General features: G+C 41.3%; 1 protein-coding gene across 1 annotated transcript in view; it reads right to left on the bottom strand.

Annotated features, from left to right (window-relative positions):
• Positions 1-1,274: 1,274 nt before the first annotated feature.
• alkbh5 (alkB homolog 5, RNA demethylase) overlaps positions 1,275-17,178 on the bottom strand; it is a 37,263-nt gene continuing 21,359 nt past the window's right edge. The window contains exons 2-4 of the mRNA XM_043711625.1: positions 11,347-11,427; positions 4,847-5,002; positions 1,275-2,241 (exon numbers count right to left, since the gene is read on the bottom strand). Of these exons, the coding sequence (XP_043567560.1) occupies positions 2,046-2,241; positions 4,847-5,002; positions 11,347-11,427 (433 nt within the window). The 3' untranslated portion in view covers positions 1,275-2,045. The remainder of the gene's footprint in view (positions 2,242-4,846; positions 5,003-11,346; positions 11,428-17,178) is intronic.

The raw sequence follows: 17,178 nt of genomic DNA, 5'->3' as shown, positions 1-17,178 counted from the left end.
TGTTATACTGCTCTTTGCAAAAGGTGTTTTACAGTATTCCTATCATTTTACCGGGCCATTCATGAAAAAAATGGCCAAGAACATAAACACATGCTCAAGTCTGTGCTGTCTCACTATCATGAGACTGGAGTTCCTGCAAAGTGACAAATGCTCTTGCATTTGTAGCAGCTGTTCGGGATCTTGTTTAAGGCTGTCTTCACCACTCCTTGCCAAATGCTAACTACTGCTGCATTTTTTAAAAAAAGTTTTCACGTGTTATCATTGCTTTATTTTGTTCATGTGAAATCTGTATCCTCTTGTGCTCAATACATTAAAATTATAGATTTAAACAAATTCTTCGGTAGAGCACAACATTAGATCAGCATTTGGTTTAAAGTAAAATCAATTATCCGAATAATCAATTATCCAATTGATAGTAGATGCCCATATTGTTCAGATAATCGAAGTTCCTCTGTATTTAAGACATAGGTACTTGATCACAATGGGGACCAAAGGTTATGGGTGGAAGGCAAAAGATTGGAGTTGAGAAACACATCAGCTACGATTGAGGGAGCAGTCTCACTGGGCCAAATAACCCAATTCTGTTCCATATCTTATGGCCTTCTATCAGAACTTCTCATTTCAGGCTTCAGGTGAATACTTTGTTTTTAAACAATATTCTTTTCAATATCTAACAGCATATGTTAGTACATAATAGCTGCACTCAACACCCATTACTGTAGTCCAACAACACTTAAAACATGTCAAAAAAAGTTTTTGGAAAACATGGCAAACTATACACCCAGGAAGCAGTTAATAGACAGCAAAAATATTTATCATGAAGTCACACAGATTTCATCTCAATTTCCATTCTTCCAAGTTGCTGAGATCCACTCAAATGACAATACCAACAAACAGTATTAATTATCAACTATGGTAAGAGTTGTGGCTGACCCAATCTAGTCATCAACCTATTGTTATCTAAGTAAGAATCTTTACAGCTGACTCCCATCTTGTCCTCAAGCAGCATTAACATTTTTTAAAAACAAGTAACTAACATACAGGAGCAAAATAATCCTCTTCCCAAGCAAGCAAAGGGGTGGATCAAACGGTTGCCAGCTTTAGAATACTTTCCACATGGTTTGAACCTGGAGGCTTCGGTTCAAGACAGACCTGCTCCACAGATGTGTCATAACATTCTTGACTAGGGTTGATCAAAAAACTTAGTTTGCATATTATTCATTGCATTAAAAATCAACTCAATTCAAAATACATTTAGACATAAATCACACAGGTTAAAGTGGTGCGCTTTGCATTTAATCAAATTTAGCTTCTGTACAAGAAATAAAGTAAGCATCCAAGGTAAAGACCCTGTTGACAGTCAAACTCTCCTTTTGACAGTTACCCAAATTAAAAGTTTTTTTATTTTATTTTTTACATAAAATACCTATTTTCATTTACATAACTTTTTAATCATTTGCGTACATTTTAAACTGTCTTTTCAGAACTGTACAACTTTGTTACAAGTCAACACAACTGTGTTTTTCCTTCCCCTATACGGAAATAAATTCCTCAGAGTTCCTCAGCAACAATATATCTAAAGTTTAGGGACTTTGCAACCCTAACGATGGAAGCGCTGAAGTTTGAAGAAGCACATGATACCATGATACAGTGGCTGCTTCTCATTTCAACAAAAAAAGTAGCTTCTCATTTTTAAAAAGAAAATTAATTAATATATTTTTAAACACTTTGCTTTCACACGCACAAAGATGTGCATGTTTTTTTTGGGTTTTAAATACATAAAACAAAGAAGGGAAAATAGGCTATACAACATTACCCAATAACAAAAGGTAGAATGAAACACAGAGGCCACCTGCCTGCAAACTAATGGCAATCTCCTGCCGTTTTCTAACCTCAGTTCAATAAAATCCTTTTTCTTGTATTTTTAAAAAACATTTTCCTCTTTGAATTTGCAGTTACTGTTGAGCTGTTCCATTTCGAACTGAGTAGTGCACTTTTGTCCATCAGCCTTCAAGTTAAAGTTCCATTTTCTCTTCCCTTCCCAATCAGTGTCGTCGCATTTTAACTTTTCGAACTGGACTATCTATTCCTCCACCATCATCACCCTCCTCATCCTCATCATCCACACAATCGTGTGTCTTTCTCCAGTAATTTTCTGAAGCACAGTCACTCCTCCTGCGGTGTTTTGGCAAAATCACAGATCGCCGATTCTCCTCTTTGTCCATCTCTAAAATTCTTGGCCTTTGAAAAGGAAACAAGGCTCACGTTAACATTCCACATCATTCCCAATAACATAGGCGTTGTTATCTTTAAGACATGCTCAGCTGTATAATAAGTTAAATCATGAATTGACAATTCTCTGCGGGTTGCTGACCTCGTGGGATCTTTTCTATCTATATGAAGTCTTGCCTATTTGGACCCCATGTCTTGTGTACACAAAGTATTGACAGATTGTAAGATCCTCGTGAATCTTACAAATCAAATTCAATCCTCAACTCAGCCAACATTGCTACTCAGCTGTCAGTAACTTTTCAGGGAAGTAAAAGAGGGCAAATTGTTCCCATCACAGCAGATCAGGCAGCATCCAAGGAGGAGAATTGACATGGGGGATGTGGGAGAGAAATAGAAGAGAGAAGAGTGATAGACAGGTCAGGAGGCGGTGCCGACTTGGAGGTTTCAAACTGGAATAACGTCAGGGGGGAGGGGAAAACAAGGAAGCTGTTGAAATCCACATTTATCCCGAGTTGGTTGCAGGGTCCCAAGGCGGAATGAGGCATTCTTCCTCCAGGCATCAGGTGGTAATGGTTTGGCAGTGGAGCCGGCCCAGGACCTGCTTGTCTTTGAGTGGGAGGGGGAGTTAAAGTCTTCAGCCACGGGGCAGTGGGGTTTATGGGTGCGGGTGTCCCAGAGATGTTCTTTGAAACGATCTGCAAGGCAGCATCCTGTCTCCCCAATATGGAGGAGATCACATCAGGTGCAACAGCTGCAGTAGATGACATTGCTAGAGGTACAGGTAAGGAAAGCTTTCCTTACTTTTCCAGCAACACACACTATTCCCCATTATAAATTGACTGAGAATGGCTATCTTCACAGTGGGTTCAAGCACCATTTTGGAACAGCACAAACTATGCTGACACTGCCTTGCATTCGAACTTAAAAGGTGGCCCCTTGAAATAAGGGATTTAAGAGGGAACTCATCTCCTAAAGTGGGGGCATAAAAGATTGCAGAGTATTTTTTAAAAAGGGGAGCAATAAGTTCTTCACATCTCTAAGAATATTTACTCTTCAACTAGAGTCAGATGTAGTGTGGAAAAAGACCTCAGTCTAAATTGGCAATGCCAACCAGATATCCCACCTAATCTAGTCCCATTTGCCAGCACTTGGCCCATATCCCTTTAAACCCTTCCTATTCATATACCCATCCAGATGCCTCTTAAGTGTTGCAACTGTACCAGCCTCCACCACTTCCTCTAGCAGCCCATTTCATACACACCTTCTGCGTGAAAACGTTGCCCTCTTAGGTCCCTTTTATATCTTTCTCCTCTCACCCTAAACCTATGCCCTTTAGTTCTGGACTCACTCACCCCAGGGAAAGACCTTGTCTATCTATCCAATCCATGCCTTTCACAATTATATAAACCTCTATGAAGTCACCCCTCACAACCTCCGACGCTCCAGGGAAAACAGCCCCAGCCTCTCCCTGTAGATCAAATCCTCCAACCCTGGCAACATCCTTGTAAGTCTTTTCTGAACCCTTTCAAGTTTCACAACATCTTTCTGATAGGAAGATCAGAATTGTACACAATATTCCAAAGGGACCCTAACCAATGTCCTGTACAGCTGCAACATGACCTTTCAACTCCTATACTCAATGCTCTGACCAATAAAGGAAAGCATGCCAAACAACATCATCACTATCCTATCTGTGACTACTTCCAAGGAGCTATGAACCTGCACTCCAAGGTCTCTGTTCAGCAACACTCCCTAGGACCTTACCATTAAGTGTACAAGTCCTGTTAAGATTTGCTTTCCCAAAATGCAACATCTCACATTTATCTAAATTAACTTCATCTGCCACTCCTCAACCCATTGGCCCATCTGATCAAGATCCCGTTGTAATCTGAGGTAACCCTCTTTGCTGTCCACTACACCTCCAATTTTGGCGTCATTTGCAAACTTATTAACTATACCTCCTATGTTCACATCCAAATCATTTATGTAAATGACAAAAAGTAATGGACTCAATACCGATCCTTGTGGCACTCCACTGGTCACAGGCCTCCAGTCTGAAAAACAACCCTCCACCACCATCCTCTGTATTCTACCTACAAGCCAGTTCTGTATCCAAATAGCAAGTTCTCCTTGCATTCCATGAACTCTAACCTTGCTAACCAACCAGTCTCCCATGGGGAACCTTGTCCAACAAAACAAATTAAATGGTAATACTTTTCATTGCTGATTATGGAATCCTGCTGAGCACAAGCCAGCTACAGAGGAACCTCTATTATCCGAGGCAGGGAGAATTTCATTCAGTTAATCGAATGCTGGATAACAGTTTAGCTAAGCATTAGGACTTTGCGATCTTGCCGGATAATCAGATATTCGGACAATCAATGCCAGATAATCGAGATTCATCTGTACTTTGTTTTACTATGTATAAAAATGTGACTGATTGTTGAGAATTTGGATGCTCTAAAATATAACCGACTCCAGCGGACCCATTGTCCATCAAGAACATATCATGCAATGCATTCACACATTTACTGTGGGAAAGCTTAAAAAAGAACACTCACTGATATTCCCCAGCACGTGACTTGCTCACTATACAACTCGTTCTCTTTCTTACCTGTGTGCAGCATCTGGATCTGCTTTCCGATGAGACCGTTTCTGTTTTAGTACCACTTGGTATCGGTCACTGTTGGACTGTCTGTTAGACATGTGAACTGGTAACACTGAGCTAGTTAATAATTTTGACTCCAAACGTGGGGCATCTGTCCTTGTTCTGTGAAGCAAAGTACAGATGCAACAGAAAACAAAATTACACAACTGAGCAAATTTGGTCATTGAACATGACTGGTGTAGAACTTCACAACATCAAATCTCACCAGGGTAGTGTGTAGTACAGGTTCTTAAGACAACATTCTCATGAGACACACTGTTTGCATGTATTTGTGGAGACACACACGGTCAGGAGGTGGTGGCATGATGGTACGATCACTGGTCTAGTAATCCAGATCCTCAGGGTATTGCTCTGTACATGTGGTTTCAAATCCCAAAGGTAGCTGGTAGAATTTTAATTTAATCAATAAACTTGTAATTAAAAGCTAACTTAATTGTGACCTATAACCATAGTCAACTGTTGTAATGAGAAAGTGTATAAAGTATGAGCAGTAGGGAAAAGAGTTACGTTTTGGGTTGCGTGACAAAGGCTCAGCTAGCATGACTTTGTTTACTGCAAGTTCTTATTTGATCAATGAGGCAAGGGTAGTGGTTTAACAAGGTAATGAATATCCATTGTATAATGCCAGTTAACGAGGTGAGGACTATCCAATGTGTAATGCCAGATGACTTAAGCTTTACTGTTGATGATCGCTGATTGTAACGGTCACTCAATCTATATAGATGTGACCTTATTTGGATGCTGCTTCCTGTAAGTGACTATATAATTCCTTTAGAATCTGCTGTTTGAGAGAAGACCAAGATCTCATGTCTGTGTACATGGGTGATCACACTGTCTCCATGGCATGGAACAAAAATGGAGGTAGAGCCATACTATGTATGCTTCGACTAATATGGGAATAGGGAAACGGGATGACAATAAGAACCCAGCCAGTTAACTCAAACACCCTCTGAAATGGTCTAGAAAGCAACTCTGTTGTATAAAACTGATTGACCTTGGCAGCAGAAATGCCAACAGTAAATCAGCATTATCACTTTGCAGTGTTGTCATTACTAACATCTAGGAATCTGTCAAAAATTAGGAGAGCTGTCCCGCATGACCATTGTAAGCCTGACTGTCTAATACTAGTTCACTGCACATACCTCAGTCCTCACCACCATTATTGTGCCTGATTATGGCCTACCACCAGATGCAGGTGCATAATGGTACGTGGGAGGGAATATTTAATATTGTCTCTGGACTCATCAAGTCTCATGTCATCAGGTCGAACATGAGTAAGGAAATCTCCAGCTGATTATCAACTTTTGCACTCAGTACAGCTGATGGATCAGTACTCTTATAATGGAGAGCAATCAGAACATCCATCAATGGCAGCAATGCCACAGGCTGTAATGGAGATAAAATACATTAATTCATCACCAAGAATGACTTGGTAGCACAAGTAACTGAGCTAGTTGAATCCTAAAGAACAAAGCTGTTAGATTATGTCTGTGGCAGATAGAACTAAACAGGGAAAATCCTACAACTACATTCTCAATAATCTACCAGTCATGGATAAATATGTACATGACAGTATGAGTTGGGATGATCACTAACAATCCTTGGGGAGATAATATCTCACCTTCAGTGTGTTGCATGGCACTAACACTGAACTAAAATGGGATAGAGTTTGATTTATAGGAAGGCTTTATCTAGCTGAAGAGGGTTCAGAAGAGATTTACAGGATGTTGCCAGGTATGGAAGGTTTGAGTTATAAAGAAAGGCTGGATAGCCCTTTTTCCACTGGAGCTTAGGAGGTCGAGAGGTGCTCTGATAGCAGTTTATAAAATAATAATGAGTACAGATATAGAGTTGATGGTAGTTGTCTTTTCCCCAAGATTAGGAATTTCAAGACTAGAGGGCACATTTTTAAGGCGAGAGGAGAAAGATATAGGAGGTATGAGAAAATTTTTTTTGTTTTTTTTTTAAAAAGAGGGTGGTGTGCACATGAAATAAACTTTGAGGAAGTTGTGGATGCAGGTACAATTACAACTTCTCTGAAAAGACATTTTAGGTGGATACATGAATAGGAAAGGTCTGGGATCATGTTTGGCATGGACTGTTTGGACTGAAGGGTCTGTTTCTATGCTGTATGAATCAATAGCTGATCCAGCAATTCATAACTGGGCATGCATGAGGTGCTGCAGGCTGACAAACAGATTAGATCCAAGCTCTGCAATCATGCCACATGTGTTACAAGTGGTAGTGGACAATTAAATAACCAAATGGAGGAACCAACTCCACAAATATCCCCACCCTTAATGATGGGGAAGCTCAGTAAAGTGTAAAAGAAACAGCCAAAGCATTTGCAGTGATCTTCAACCACAATTGGTGTGGATGATCTACCTCAACCTCCTCAGCATCACACATGCCAGTTTTGATCCAATTTAATTCACTCTGGGGTGATAAAGAAATAGCAGAAAGCAGTGGCTATTGCAGAGGCTACTATTCCAGCAATAATACTAATTGTCTCAATATACTATAGAATTAGCAGTGTCCCTAGAAAAAGTGTTCCAATACAGCTAAAACACTGGCATCTAATGAGGCAATATTCCACATTATAAGTTGTGTACTGTCCACAAAATACAGAATAAGTTTAACCACAGCAATTCATATTTTAGTGTATTCACCATCAGCAAAGTGATGGAAAGGTTCATCAACTGTGTTATCAGGTGGTTCTTACTAATCAGTAACCTGCTCAAATGACAGTTTGGTTTCTGCCATGGGGATCTCATTACAGCCTTGGTCCCAACATAGACAAAAGAGCTGAGCTACAAAGGAAAGGTGAGAATGAATCTTCCTGACATCAAGATAGCATTTAGTAGAGAATGGCAAAGAACCCTTGCAAAACTGGCATCAATTGGGGGAAATTCTCTGCCATTTGGAATCATATGCAGCATAAAGGAAGATGGTGCAGTTATTGGAAATCAATCATGCTCATGATCTCTCAGATACTGAAACAGTCCTTGTAAATATATTTCAAAACCTGAACAATATTTATGCTTGAGGGGAGTAGCAAGTAACATTAGTGCCACATAGGAGCTCAGCAATGACCATCTTCAAGGGAGAAACTAACCATTTCCTCATGGCTTTTCATGGCATTATTATTACCAATTTCCCCACCGTTGTCATGGGAGTTATCAGTGACCAGAAACTGAACTGTGCAGCTATACAGACTGTGACCTCAACAGCAGATCAGAGGCTAGGCTATTAACTCATCTGACTCCCTGTTACGGACCAGACCAAACCCCCTCAAAATATATTAAGGTAGCCGAGACCACAACTTTCTCTTATTTTCAAGGTATGTATATGGTGTTGCATTTCAGATGCAATTTGATTGGTCAAACTACTGACATTAAGCAAAACACTTTTTACACTACAGTTAAAATACAGACAAAATAAGAAGAATTGGCTTAATTGTAATCATTGAAATGCTTAAAAAATGTAATATAAACACACAACTGATCAACTGTTTCAACATAGTAACATCTCAAATACATCCTTGGCAAAAACAAATTCCGTAAAACAGATGGTCTCACATGCAATTCTAACAACACGAAGAAAATCACAGCTTTCAGCAGAGAGGGGGGGGGGGGGGGGAATAAAAAAAATAGTTTCCACATCCAGCTTCAAGACCCAGCAACTGCAGAAGACTGGAACTAAAAATTCTAGTTCAGCAAGAGCTTGACCTCACCCATTCAGCAGCTTCAATTATTCCAACTACTCAAAGAAAAAAGGCCTCAAGTTGTTCACACTACTGGCTTTGAGCAGATTGCTCAGCAACTCTGTCGCAACCTTTCTTTATAATACAAGGATAAAAACATCTCTTAAAATCATAGCATTGTCACACTATACAAAAGCTGTCCACCATCTACAAGGCACAAATGTGGACTGTAATAGAATACTCTCCCCTTGCCTAATGCAAGCCCAATACAATGCAAGAACCTGGTATCCAAACCACCATTTCCAACATTCACTCATTCCAACTCCCAATGCAGTAGGAGCAGTGTAGATCACCTCTATATCAGTTGTGACAACACAGCAAGGCTTTTCGACAGCACGGTTCAAATCAGTGACCTCTACCTCCCTAGAAGGGAGAGGGAAACAGATGGGAACAGTATCACCTGCAAATGTCCCCTTCATGTCATACACCAGGCTGACTTGGAATAAATGTAGGAAAATGAAAGGCTATGCATAAAGATAGGTAGGAAGGGAAGTGGTGAGGATCATAGAATCAAAAAATCCCTCCAGGTGTTGAAACAGGCCCTTTGACCCAACAAGTCCACACCGACCCTCTGAAGAGTAACCCAGCCAGACTCATTCCCCTACCCTATATTTACCCCTGACTAATGCACCTAACGACACATCCTTGAACACTATGGGCAAATTTAACATGGTCAATTCACCTAATCTGCACATCTTTGGACTGTGGGAAGAAACCCACGCAGATACAGGGAGAATGTGCAAACTCCACAGAGACCAAAAGGATGACACAAGGGATCTGCAGAGAGATATAGAAAGTTTAAGCAAGTGGGCAAAATTTTGCCAGATGGAATATGGGGTAAATGTGAGGTTATGCACTTTGGCAGGAAGAACAGATGGGCTGAATATAATTTAAATGGAGAAACAACATGGGGTGTTTAAGAGTCCTTGCTCAAAAACAAAAATGTAACATCCAAGTCCAGTGGGTAAAGCGGCAGGCAAATGAAATGTTGGCCTTTATTTCAAAGGGAATTGCGTTTTAGCTAAAGTTGTACAAAGCACTAGTCAGGATAGCTGGAATGCTACGAACAGTTTTGTGCCCCTTATTTAAAAGGAGCTACATTGAAATTGGAGTTTGGAGAAGGTTCATCAAGCTGATGCAGAATATAGAGGGACTACCTTACGAGCAGAGCTTCAAGAGAGCTTAGGCCTGTACTCATTGGAATATGGAAGAATGAAGAGCAATCTAATTGAAACAAGATTCTTAAGGGACTGAGTATAGATATGCCAATTGTTTTCTCTTATGGGAGAGTCTCGGACTAGAGGGCATAATTAGGAGTTACACAAGATGCAGAGGAGGAGGAATTTTTTTTCAGAGGATGGCAAATCTGTGCATTTTTTTTAAACTAGAGTTGTTGAGACTGGATCATTAAGTATAATGAAGACTGAGGTAGACAGACTTTTGCTTAGAAGGGAATAGAGTTATAGGAAAAGGGCAAAAAAGTGGAGTTTAAGATTATTAGATCACGTGATCTCTTTAAATGGTAGAGCAGACAAAAATGGGCTGATTGGCCTCCTTCTACTCGTATATCCTAAAATTCTTCTAGACAGCAAGGCTCATATCTCACAAGCAGAAACAAAATACAAGACATACAGAGGCAGATGGATTAAATGCAAAATGTCTGATACTAATGAGAGATGATGTGGGTTTACGGCTGACTCAAGAGTCTCCAATGACGTTTGCAACTAAGTGGACAGCACAGTGATGATGTTTGGCTCTCTATCTAGACTAACATCCATTGCATTTACCGTCTCTATCCCCACGAGCGAAAGACTGAGTAAACAATTCAAGAAATTGAAACCATGATTAGGATTGCAAGTCTAACATTTAAAAAAAAACTTGCGCTGCATTTTGGAAAGGCAAAATAGGACAGGAAGGATGTTGCAGAGGTTGGAGGGTTTGAGCTACAGGGAGAGGCTGAATAGGCTGGGGCCGTTTTCCCTGGAGTGTCAGATGCTTAGGGATGATCTCATAGGCGTTTATAAAACCACGAGGTACGTGGATAGGTCTTTTCCGGCGTGGGGGGTGTTCCAAAACTTGAGGGCATAGGTTTAAGGTGAGAGGAGAAAGATTTAAAAGGGACCCAAGGGGCAATGTTTTCATTCAAAGGGTGGCACGTGTATGGCATGAGCTGCCAGAAGAAGGGGGAGGAGACTGGTACAATCACAACATTTAAGAGGCATCTGGATGGGTATATGAATAGGAAGGGTTTAGAGGGATATGGAGACAATGCTTTCTCCCCACCCTCCTCTCATTTATCTCTCCACCCTTCAGGCACTCTGCCTCTATTCCTGATGAAGGGCTTTTGCCCAAAACATTGATTTTCCTGCTCCTCGGATGCTGCCCTAGAGGGATATGGGCCAAGCGCTGGCAAATGAGACTAGATTAGCTTAGGATGTCTGGTCGGCATAGACGAGTTGGACTGAAGGGCCTGTTTTCATGCTGTACATCTATGACTGACCGAAAACTCTACTTGTGATCAGGGGCAAAACCAACTTCTTTAGCTTCATATCTCATTCTTTTAGTTATTCAAGAATTACAATGAAAAGGGATAGAAACACTTAAAAAAACAAATTCAGCAAACAGAAGAGCACAATGGTTGGTGTTAAAAAGTGCAACTCAAAAGAAAATGATAAGCTCTTACTTCCGTAGTATTATAACAGCCCTCCGCTCCCTGATATCTTGAGGTCGAATGCAATGAGTTATTTCATCTGCAGCGTAATCACTGTAAGGAAAGAACAGATCAAGAGTCACTGGGAAAAATTCCATCTGTTTTACCCACACAGACCTTTGTTTATGCAACATGATTACATTTATCTCACCTCCCTTTCATTTTCTAAACTATCTACTTCAGCAAATCTGGACTTGTGAAGCTTAAAAAAATCATGGCAACTGAAAGTGAAAATCACTAACATATGCTTTCATGGAAGGCATCACTGTTCAGAATGATGCTGTCCATTCCTAATCTCTACACATACATTGCTACTGAAAGTTTAGGTGCAGGCACTCTTACAAGAAACCAGAGAGACTCTGATTCAAATCAAGGATTTTGGATTCAAATCAAGGATTTTGTCACACCCCATAGGTGATACTTGCCAAATCTTTTGATACTGTGACCTACTTCCATGGCTTGAAAAAGAAGAAAGTGGAAAAAAACTGACAGTTAGCCCATTGCAAGAACTGTAGGACTGAAGGAGGGAGAGTTGTGAAAGCAGGAACAGAAGTGGTGCCAACAGATCAAAAACCTAGATTTTTAAGAGCAGGAATTAGGCCTCAATATCAATTATGCCTTGATGGCCATTAAAAGTACAATCATTTTAAAGGGGGCTTGCAGCTGCTAACTTGATCAAGGGAGCTTCACTGAAGCTGTTGCTGGCTTGGTGACTGCAATTCTAGAATTTGGCTTGTGACCATGCTGGAATCTATACTGAAGATCACAGCGAGTCACACAGCATTCATGAAGAGAGAGCAAGCTAATGTTGAGTCTATGTGACTATTCAGAGCTGGAGGGATAAGCATTTATGCTATAGAGGGTGGAGTGTTGTTTTGCCATTCTTTTTGACACCAGCACTCAATGTGTCTAACTCCCAGGCTTGAAGGAGAAGACAGTCTCAGGAGTGGGGGAGGAGCATGGTGCCAGAGAACACAAATTAAAGAAAAAAGGGAAGAAATGGAAGTCGGTTCACAATTTAAAAAGGTGTTGAGGTCAATATTTAGCCCAGAAGGCTGTCGTCATGTGTCTAGTCTGAAGATATGGTGTTCCTCCAGTTTGCACTATATGGACTGGAACACTGTAGTTAAGTGGGCATGTGAGCAGGACACAGTTGAAAAGAGCAGCTTGGGGAAGGTCGGGTCACACCTGCACTCAGACCAGATGCGTTCTACAAAGCGGTTACCCAGTATGTGTTTGGTTTCTCCAATATACAGTAGGCCACATTGGGTGCAGCGAATACAATACACAAGATTGAAGGAGGGACAGGTGAAATGCTGCTTCACCTGGAAAGATAGTTTATGCCCTTGGATTGTGAGCTGGGTGAAGGGGCAGGTTTTGCACCTGAGTTTAAATGGGAAGGGAACGGGTGGTGCTGGTGGTTATGGAATGGACGAGGTGGCCCAGAGGGAACGATCCCTGCTAAATGCAGGCAGGAGGAGAGGGGAAGATGTGTTTGGTGCTGGTATTCTGCTGGAGTTATCTGAAATAGTCGAGAATGATCCTTTGAATGCGGAGGCTGGTGGGATGAAAAGTGAGGACAAGGGGGGGCAAGGAACAAGCCGAGCTAACAAACTGTCCTGGAGCAAGATGGAGATATAGAGGGATTGGACATCCATAGTAACTGGACGCAGTTAAGGTTAGGAAACTGGAAAGTTTCAATATACCTTCATGTAACCAGAGAAGGTGCAACTCGTACCTGCTCACCTTCCAAAGGCCTGAGCAGTAGTATTTCACCTCTACCTCCTCCAATCTGGTATATTGGATCTGCTGCATCCAATGTGACCTACTCTTTATTGGAGAAAACTAAATGCAGACTGGATGACCGCTTTGCAGAATACGTCCAGTATGTGCGCAAGCATGACCCGGACTTTCCCGCAACCAGTCATTTCAATATAGCACCCTGCTTATGTCCACTCATCTGTCCTTAGCATACTGCAGTGTTCCACTGATTCAAAGTGCAAACTGGAGGAAAATCTCTTCTTCAGACTAGGCACTTTACAGTCTTTTGGACTTTTTATTGATTTCAACACCTTCAGATTGTGAACTTATTCCCATTTCTTCCCTTTTAGTTTTACTTGTTATATTCAGTTACCATGTCCTCTCTCCCCTCCCCCCAACCCTAATGGGCCTGTCTTCTCTTTCAAATCTGGTAGTTAGGCACACTGTTCTGCCATTCTCACATTCTGATCACTTAACCTAAACTATTAACATCTTTCCTCCATCAGCACTGTACACCTCACCAGCACCAACTGCTTCCCCGTCCACCACCTATGGCACACATGCTGACCCCCTCCACACTTCACTTCAGCTTTGATGGAGTCCTCTAGACTCGAAATGTTAGCTTGCTCTCTCCATGGTTAACTGTCTGACCTGCTCAGACCTCCAGTATTGGTTGTTTTCAGTACAGATTCCAGCATCTGCAGTGATTTGCTCCTGTACTGGAGTTGGGGAAGCCCTCCTTCAGACCACAAACCCAATTGGAATGTCCAACACAAGCACCAACATAAGGCATCACAGAAAGTGAACCCATTTCAATGGTGTGCACGTCAGAGACTGGTGTCAAAAAAATGGTACTCCGATTAAGTGCCATTATATTCAGGAAGTTGAGTTTTATCTACACAAATGAAGCCCCACAACCATAAGGAAAAATTTAGCAAATGGGCAGTGAATCATTGAAATCAATGAGAACATGTTGATAAATGGACAGTTGTGCTCAGAGCAGCTGTGGTAAGCAAATCGGGACTGCCAAAATTAGATCTTTAACAGAAAACAGGACAGAAAAAGCAAAATCAAATGGTTCAAGAACAACCTCACCAACAGAAATATCAAGGCTGTCAGCCTGAAAAACTTAGTGTTCACACATATCTCGCAATATCACAAGTGTATTATATAAATTCCAACATAGAAACTGTGAATGGTAGAAATATGAATGGAGCAATGCAGCTGGTCAGAGGAGAACATAGAACAGTACAGCACAGGAACAGGCCCTTTGGCCCACAATGTTGTGCTGAACATGATTACAAATTAAACTAATGCACGCTGCCCGCTCGTGGCCCATAGCCCTGCATTCCTTGCATATTCATGTGCTTATCTAATAGTCCCTTAAATGCCCCTATTTTATCTCCCTCCACCACCGCCCCAGCAATGTGTTCAACTCAGACCACTAAAAAAAAACTTGCCCTTCATCTCCTTTGAACTTTCCCCCTTGTATTTTAAATGCTTGCCCTCCAGTATTAGACATTTCAATGCACCAGGAAAAGGTGTGGGGTGGTGTGGATTCTGACTGTCAAATCTACCGGTGCCTCTGCTTTATCAACTTTATCAGGTCTCCCCTCAACCTCTGCTGCTCCAGAGAAAACAACCCCAATTTTCTCTCTGCTCTCCTATAGCTCATATCCTCTAATCCAGACTGCATCCTGGTAAACCTCTTCTGCACCCTCTCCAAAGCTTTTTCTTAACACTGGAGTGCAGCACCTCATACTTGCCCAGATTAAGCTCCATCTATAATTTCTCTGCCCGTCTCCGCAGCTGATCTATATCCTGCGGTATCGACAACCTTCTCTACACTATCCACAACTCTCCAATTTTTGTGTCTGCAAATTTACTAACCCACCTACATTTTCATCCAAATGAATTTATTTTTTATATGACAAGCAGACGTCCCAGAATGGATTCCCACAGAACACCACTATTCAGACCTCTAGCCAGAAAAACACTCTTCCACCACTACCTTCGGCCTTTTATATGCAAGCCCATTCTGAATCCAAGCAGCCAAGTCACCATAGATTCCACGCATCTCAATCTTCTCAAAGAGACTACAAAGGGGAAAGCCTACCTAAAATCCATGCAGACAACATTCTCTGCTCTACCTTCATTGAAGTGAGTTGATGAAGGTGATCAATTAATAAGACAGACATGACCTGCACTGCATAAAGCCACGCTAACTGTCCCTAATTAGGCCTTATTTGAGTCTCTGAAAAATGCCTGGAGTATTATCTTTTAATCACAATGCTGAGCATTGCTCTTTTCCCCTCCCTTCAGCATAAATGTCTGTCCAGCCAGCAACACCCACATTTGTCAAGCAAGTCTTTAAAACAAGGTATTCATCAATTCCTTTTTAAATGTCAATATTGAATCTGCTTTGTGGCCCTTTCACAAAATCAGAATATGCTGTGTGGCTAGAAACTTTCCTCATACTGACTCTGATTTTTGTCAATAATCTAAAATTCATGGCTTCCAGGTTATTTGGAACTCTTACCTGTTGAATATAGTGATACTAAATGATCTGGAACTCAAACCTATTGGTAGGTCACTGACTCTTTTGCCAATAGAAATAGCTTTCATTATTTAATCTATCAATATCTTGATTTTGAATCTATCAAATCTGATTTCAGTGAGATTCAAGGAAAATGCACATTCTGCAATCTACTCTTATAACTTAAGCCTTGCATGCCTCACATCATTCGACTAAGTGTCTGCTGCAGCCTCTCCAAGACATTGATGCAATCCCTCTTAACATGTGCAGTGCATAGGATTGGGTAAAACTCTTCAGTGAAGCCTCACAGGAGTTTTAAAATTTAGCACAACGTTCTCGCTTTTGTACTTTGTTCCTTCTATTGATAAAGGCAAGCAATCCTATGTGTTTTTACAGCCTTTTCAATTTGTTCTACTACCTTTAAAAAGTGTTGTGTAAAAATGCACCCCGAGGTCACCTTTTTCTGCAGATAAAAAGAAGTGTATTCCTGTGCTTTACACCCCCCACTCCATCCCATTTTGTCAAAGAACCAATCTGTTCAGCTTCTAAGTGCTTAAATTATTGAAACTTACTGCTCCAGATACTAAATACTTCTAGGTTAACCCTCAAATATCAACAAGGCAGCCTGTGTGTGGAGCCACAGAAAATGGGGGAGATACTAAGTGAATATCTTGCATCAGTATTTACTGTGGAAAGGATATGGAAGATATAGTATGTAGGGAAATAGATGGTGCAAAATGTCCATATTACAGAGGAGGAAGTGCTGGATGTCTTGGAACAGTTAAAAGTGGATAAATCCCCAGGACCTGATCAGGTGTACTTGAGAACTCTGTGGGAAGCTAGAGAAGTGATTGCTGGGCCTCTTGCTGAGATATTTGTATCATCGATAGTCACAGGTGAGGTGCCGGAAGATTGGAGGTTGGCAAACGTGGTGTCACTGTTTAAGAAGGGCTGGAAGGACAAGCCAGGGAAGTATAGACCGGCGAGCCTGACCTCGGCGGTGGGCAAGTTGTTGGAGGGAATCCTGAGGGACAGGATGTACATGTATTTGGAAAGGCAAGGACTGATTAAGGATTGTCAACATGGCTTTGTGCGTGGAAAATCATGTCTCACAAACTTGATTGAGTTTTTTGAAGTAACAAAGATGATTGATGAGGGCAGAGCAGTAGATGTGATCTATATGGACTTCAGTAAGGCGGTCAACAAGGTTCCTCATGGGAGACTGATTAGCAAGGTTAGATCTCATGGAATACAGGGAGAACTAGCCATTTGGATACAGAACTGGCTCAAAGGTAGAAGACAGAGGGTGGTGGTGGAGGGTTGTTTGTCAGACTGGAGACCTGTGACCAATGGAGTGCCAAAAGGATTGGTGCTGGGTCCTCTACTTTTTGTCATTTACATAAATGATTTGGATGCGAGCATAAGAGGTACGGTTAGCACGTTTGCAGATGACACCAAAATTGGAGGTATAGTGGACAGTGAAGAGGGTTACCTCAGATTACAACAGG

The sequence above is a fragment of the Chiloscyllium plagiosum genome, chromosome 21 (assembly GCF_004010195.1).
Source record: "Chiloscyllium plagiosum isolate BGI_BamShark_2017 chromosome 21, ASM401019v2, whole genome shotgun sequence".
In the NCBI taxonomy this organism is placed as follows: domain Eukaryota; kingdom Metazoa; phylum Chordata; class Chondrichthyes; order Orectolobiformes; family Hemiscylliidae; genus Chiloscyllium; species Chiloscyllium plagiosum.
The sequence above is the reverse complement of the archived record's forward strand: the minus strand, read 5'-3'. Positions and strand labels throughout refer to the sequence as shown.